This window comes from Vicia villosa, linkage group LG3 (genome assembly GCF_029867415.1).
Source record: "Vicia villosa cultivar HV-30 ecotype Madison, WI linkage group LG3, Vvil1.0, whole genome shotgun sequence".
NCBI classification, from domain to species: Eukaryota; Viridiplantae; Streptophyta; class Magnoliopsida; order Fabales; family Fabaceae; genus Vicia; species Vicia villosa.
In genome coordinates this window covers 30035853-30042467 of record NC_081182.1, presented here as the reverse complement: position 1 = coordinate 30042467, position 6615 = coordinate 30035853, and the positions used below count along the sequence as shown (strand labels likewise).

The window sequence follows — 6615 nt, the reverse complement described above, 5'->3', positions numbered from 1 at the left end:
AACACTTTTCCTTTGTTTCGCAGATTGGACCAGATCTTTTGGGTCGTTCATTCAAAAGCGGAATGGGCCATGCTCAGCCATTGGGAAAATTGAATGAAAATTTATGATTTAGAGTGAAGGTCTATTTTAATCATTCACAAAAACTGCAGAGGTCATATTAGTCCTAAAGAAAAAATGTCCCTATTAAATCCCATACAAAATTTAACCGAGTCATGTTAGTCCCTCTACTAATATGTTTTTCAAACCGGTTTTTTTCTTACTTTTGAACCGTGACTGGATTGTCAGTGAAGACCCATTTTAGTCCCTCACTAAAAAAGGGAGAGTCCAAATTAGTCTTTGAGAAAAAAATTATCAGTTTAATCCCTTACAAAATTTAACTGAGTCATGTTAGTCCCTTTTTATAATTTTTTTCAAACGATTCTTTCTTATTTTTAAACCATGATTGAACTCCTGTTTTACGACGGTTGATTTGAAATTATTTGTAAAGGGATTGTAGTTAAATCATCGCGATAGCACGATGTTCTTTTTTTTGTTAGGTTTATTATCAGGCTTATTAGTGGGTGATTACAGTTTTTTGTGATGTATTATTGTGTATTAGGTGTTGTTATTGTTTCAGTTGTTAATGATCTTTTAGGAAGATCTAGTTATGTTACTGGGGTGATTTAGGCTAATTTCCTACTTTTGTAAATAATACTTGTGGCGAAAATAATACAGATGATATGTTGGAAGAAAATTGGTCTATACAATATTCCTTAGGTTTTGATGATAACAAAATATTTAATGAACATTAGGTATAATAGGTAACCCAACTTCTGGTAGAAACTCAGACTCTGAAGACAATGTGCAAAGGAACTTAACCTTTAACCCGTACTCAATTTCTGAAAGCATGTCTATCTTAAAAGAGGGACTAACATGGCTCAGTTAAATTTTGTAAGAGATTATATAGGGAAAATTTTTCTTAGGGACTAATTTGGACTCCTTTTTTTGTGAGAGACTAAAATAGGTCTTCATTGGCAATCCAGTTACGGTTCAAAAGTAAAAGAAAAAATTGGTTTGAAGAAAATATTAGTAGAGGGACTAACATAACCCGGTTAAAATTTGTAAGAGATTTAATAGAAGTTTTTTTTTCCACAAGGTCTAATCTGACCTCTGCAATTTTTGTGAGAGACTAAAATAGATCTTCACTTTATGATTTATATATGTCTTATTCTAAAGAAACACTTTTATGGTTGTCATGTGGTTTGTTAATTTAACTAACACAAAGTTTGTTAATATATGGAATTTATTACAAAGTTTGTTTATTTTCATATACTCAACCCCCATTTTTTTCATGTAATACATATCTAATAGATAATTTATAAATATCTTAGGAAGCGTTTTTTAGCCTTCAAATATACTATTATTATGGTGAGTCTAATATATATATATATATATATATATATATATATATATATATATATATATATATATATATGGACAGGATCAAATGACATAAATGTGTCAAATTTAGTAACACGACACATCGGATAAATCTATAACGCATTATCCGTATAACAAAATCTACCATTGGATTGAAAACGAACATCATATAGATTATATCCATAAAATTAAACATCAATCAGAAATCATTTGATATGTCAACGAGATGCATAATACAAAACTTTAACAAAACCGTTAATTTTGGTCATGATCTATATGGTGTTAGATTTCAATTCAACGGTGGATTTTGTTATACGGATCGACAATAAATAATTACCAGAGGTGTCATATTATTAAGTTTGACACTTTGATGTCATCTAAGCTGATGTTAAATAAAAAAACATTATAAAATATTTGATGCTAACTTAGTATCATGTGTTGTGCACTATTTCTACAACATTTTTTAAAAAAATTTGAGCAGTGTGCATGCCATGGCCCCCCGCTCCTACTAAGCTCCGTCGTTGTTATCATGCCTCTTTGAAGTAATGAGTTGGCACCTCTGGCGGAGAAGGCAAATTGGCTACAGATTTCAACTGTTCCAAACAATCAAGTCAATCAACTTGTAATAATAAGAATTAACTATAACATAAGAAAACATCAAGAAAATCAAAGTAATCACCTTTTTCCGATTGTATTTGTTGCGAAGAGTTTTCAAGGATGCTGCTCTTCTTGAGAAATACAAGTCATGTAAAATAGCAACACATTCCTTCAACTCAGATGACTTGTAACCCAAGCATTCACACAAGGATGGCGTCTGCATTAGATTATCGACATTAAGCACATTGAAAAGGCATGTTTTTAATGAATCAAATTGATTAAAGGCCATAACATTAGAAATTTACCCAAGGATCTACTTCTGGTTGGATAATAAATCTAGCGAGAAATATAACCGATGCAGCCACAACAGAAGGCAAGAATCTTATACACTCGTACTCCAACAAGCTTAGATCAGCAAGATAGTTGCACAAATATTCAAACTGCAAATCAGAATTCTGCAATCAAAAACAAACAAACCACAATTAGTAAACACAGTAAAAGCTTTTGACATCACCGACTAATAAACAAATATAGTTCAACTTACCTTTTGATTCCCACAAGCAAGCCCAACAAACCTCCTGATATGATTATGAAACAAAACAAATACAAATAAACATAATCAGTCCAATTTTCAAATAACTTTAGACATTCAGATTGTTAAAACAAAAAAAAGTGCTTACTTTAGAAATGTGGTAACATTAGGGTTTCCAATTTCATATTTTAGTGACTTGAGTATGTCAACTTCCATCTTCAAAACCTAAAGTAACAGCAACATACATGAGTAAGAGAAACTGAAATAAAAACAGCTAACTTAAACAAAAACAAAATCTAGTTCAAGATCAGAGAATAGAAAAGGATACTTACCTCGGAAAGGCCATAAGCGTTCTTAGCGATTTTGCAGAAAACGACTGCCTTTGGTGGTGTGATTTCTTCGTACTTACTGCATATTGACAACAAGTTGAAAATCATGTGAACCTTAAGAAAATAACTCTGCAACATTTATAACTAAATTAAAAAAATTGTTGAGGGCTTACGCTGCAATGAGCATAGACGAAACACCAACCAACGCAAGATTTGTTTCGTTAACAGATTGAAGAGATAAGAATCTGTCAATGTAGGAGATACATAGATGAAGGGTTTCCGGAAGAAGCTTGTGCTTGTCTGCAACCTTCACTAACCAATCCACCAATGTTCCCCTCATGTTTATAGTAACCTCTTTCTGAATATTCTCAATGTAGCCAACAGTTGGTCTTCGCTTTTTCTGCAAGAAATTACGGAAGTTGAGAATTTAAATACCATGACAGTGTCAATTTGAATGAAATAGAGATGCATTACTATTACAATTTACCTCCATTGTCCGATGATGATCATCGATGTCGGATACGTAAGTTTCAATGATCTGTTGGTGGTCACATTCGCCATTAGTTTTGTTATGAACGGGTTTATTCGAATTGGAATTATGAAGGAGAGGAAGGGTTTTTGTTGTCGTTGAGTTTTTAAGGTTAGGGTTTATCTGAGATTTGAGTCTTTGTCTAGTTTGATAAACACGAACATTGAGATGGGGGATATTGGGGAAAACTACCCTATGTCGTTTTGGAACGACGAGTTGTGGCTTTTGATTGGTGTTAGCTCTCTTCTTCTTTGAGGCACGAGTCTCCATCATCATTGTTTGTGAAGTTAGTGTTGTTATCAATTTGTTTTTGTTTTTATAGGAATGTAAGTGGTAACAGATTCTTAGTTTTTCATGGAGCCTAATTCTATTTTTCAGTTGAAAATAAGCTAGAATTAGATTTGATTTGTTTTTTTTTTTTGCTTGATTTGGATTTGTTTCTTTTTTGAAAAAAAAAAAAAGTAGGGTTTAGTTTAGAGGGGTAAAAGAATTTCACATTAATTTAAGTAGTAAAAAATAGTAAAATATGTATGTTGACTTATTTATTAAAGTCCAAAAAATTGACTTCATAACCGCCAATGTGAGTTAACAAGCTCTCAAGGCAAATTGGTCCATAAGATACAACCATTTTTTCACAAAAACTTTATCCTTTTTTTATTAATTGGGTTTTGAATTAAATATTAGATGAGCTTTTGCACATTTATGGTAGTCTTTTAACCAACCCTCATTTACATGATTTGGACAAAAAAAAAATTGAATCAAATAAATTTTATTATAAAAAAAAATAGTAAAGTACAACCGATCAAAAGATTAGGTATAAGATTCTAGCACATTGCATTCACATCCATCATATTCATTTGGGTTCCTTAAATGGAACTCACTCAAATTTCTATATTAAATTTCACACTTTTATATTTTCTAAACAACTCAATTACATTTTTCAAATATTCATACTACTCATCAAAAACTCTAAAATGGATCCCACAATATACCTCACATTTATAATTCATCAACTACATTTTTATAATTTTCTTTAATTTATAATTAAGTGGCCCACATAAAGAAGTGTAGAAACATTCTCACATTTGAGAACGCTTGCAAATGCAGTAACGAAAATTGTGATCAATTATCCATCAATCTTCCAATATGGCATTGGATATTGTGTAGAAAACGATAGTATAACAAGCGATATTCATGCTCTAATTACTCGATGCAAAGAGTATTCTCATCAAAGTGTGTGCTAAGTGTTCTATTCCTAATACACCTAATGTATACAATAAACTTGACATTGTCAACTACATGTAAATCTACAATACCTTGAGCAAAGATAATGGAGTTTCGGTTTAGCCCAATAGCATATAACAGCTCTGCTATTGCAACCTTTAAGACTTGTTTTCTCCACCCCTTTTTACTAGTTTCCATGGTCAGCCATAACTTCTCTTGTTGCCACATACAAGGTACCCTTTGATAACCTATCCACTGTAACAAACTAGTCCATAAACATCTTGTCCAAAGGCATTCAAAGTAGAGGTGCCCCACTGTCTCCTGTTCATGAGAGAAAGCATAGAGTAAGTCAGTGTCAATACCAAACATTTGAAGCCTAACATTGGTGCTAATTTTCCCATGAAAGTCATCCACATATGGGATTGTGCCCTTGGCCTAGCCAGATTCTTGTACAAGATCTTCCTCCATGGTACATGATTTTTCTCCCCTCTAAGGCTATGATACATCTTAGCTATTTTATACACACTAGTCTGCAATGTTTCACGCAGTATGTTATTTGAATTATAGCCTCGCTGCAAGCAGACACACTTTTAATCAACCCAGAACTACCAGCTCTTGGTTGCCTTCCATTCTAAGAAGTCCTGATTCTTCAAGTAGTAGATATTGATCCATTTCACCCACAATTTGTCAGCCTTTGACTGAATATTTCAGAGAAGTTGGTAGCCAGGTTCCACTCCCTCAATGTTGTGATGTTTAAACCTCCTGCATTTTTGGGTTCACACATCTTGTCCTAAGCTATAGGAGCTCTCTTTGTTATTTCAGAAGTTCCACTCCACACAAAGCTTCTACACATAGCTTTTATATGTTTGATAACACATTTAGGCATAGGAAATACCTGCATCCAATAGTTTGTGATAGCAAATAACACATTATTCACCAACTGATACTTACCTGCATAACTCAGAAGTTTTACAGTCCAGTGGTTAATCCTGGAGACTATCTTATCAATAAAGGGCATCTACATATTGACAATTAATTTTTTACTTACTAGAGGTACACCCAAATATTTAAAGGGCGTACTGTCAACCATAAAACTAGTTATGTTAAGGATTTTCTATTGCACGCTATCAGCCACCCCCTCCCTAAAGTACACCTTACATTTGGTTGGGCTAGCCTTTAGGCCAGTTGATGTAGAGAATTTTTTAAAAATATCAATCATATGTGTAATAGAACCCTCACCCCCTCTAGTGAATAACATCAAATCATCAGCAAAACAAATGTTAGTGATGCATATTCTTTCACACTTTGGGTGATAATTGAAATTGGGGTTGTCTTGAAGACTCCTAAGGCATCTATGGAGGTACTTCGTAACTAACACATATAGCATAGGGGAGATAGGGTCACCTTGTCTAAGGCCCCTATTTTCTTGCAAATACTCACTATGATGGCCATTCAGATTATACCTATGGGAGACAGTTTGGACACACAACATGATTCAGGTGATGAACTTGTGGGGAAAGTTCATCTCCCTCATGGTATGTTCAAGGGCTTTCCACTCTAAAATATCATAGGATTTTTGGATATCCAATTGGATAGTGCATCCATGGGAGATTTGTTTTCTATTATATCCTCTAATAGGCTCTTGAGTAATGATAATATTGTCCTAAATAACTTTTCCAAGAATGAAGGTAGAATGGCTATAATCTACAACAGTGTTGACCACTTTGCTAAGCCTATTGGTTAGGATCTTAGAGTTAATTTTATACAGGGTGGTACAACAAGCAATAGGCCTAAGGTCCCTCATATTCTTAGCATTAGAGGTTTTTGGGATAAGGGTGACCAAAGCACAACTCACAGCTTTAAACGTCTTATTTTTGTCAAATAAGTCATGAATATAAGTCTTAATATCAATACTAATGACAGACCAAGAAGCTTTGAAAAACTTAGAGGTGTATCCATCAATACCTGGAGCTTTGTTCTCCCTT

General features: G+C 33.4%; 1 protein-coding gene across 1 annotated transcript; it reads right to left on the bottom strand.

Annotated features, from left to right (window-relative positions):
* Positions 1 to 1946: 1946 nt before the first annotated feature.
* LOC131657800 (putative cyclin-A3-1) lies at positions 1947 to 3682 on the bottom strand. The gene is made up of 8 exons (XM_058927159.1): positions 3364 to 3682; positions 3051 to 3282; positions 2881 to 2956; positions 2697 to 2773; positions 2561 to 2594; positions 2322 to 2471; positions 2099 to 2233; positions 1947 to 2012 (listed from the first exon to the last, which is right to left on the bottom strand). Exons 1-8 carry the CDS (start codon positions 3680 to 3682, stop codon positions 1947 to 1949), a joined length of 1089 nt encoding a protein of 362 aa, XP_058783142.1.
* Positions 3683 to 6615: the final 2933 nt, after the last annotated feature.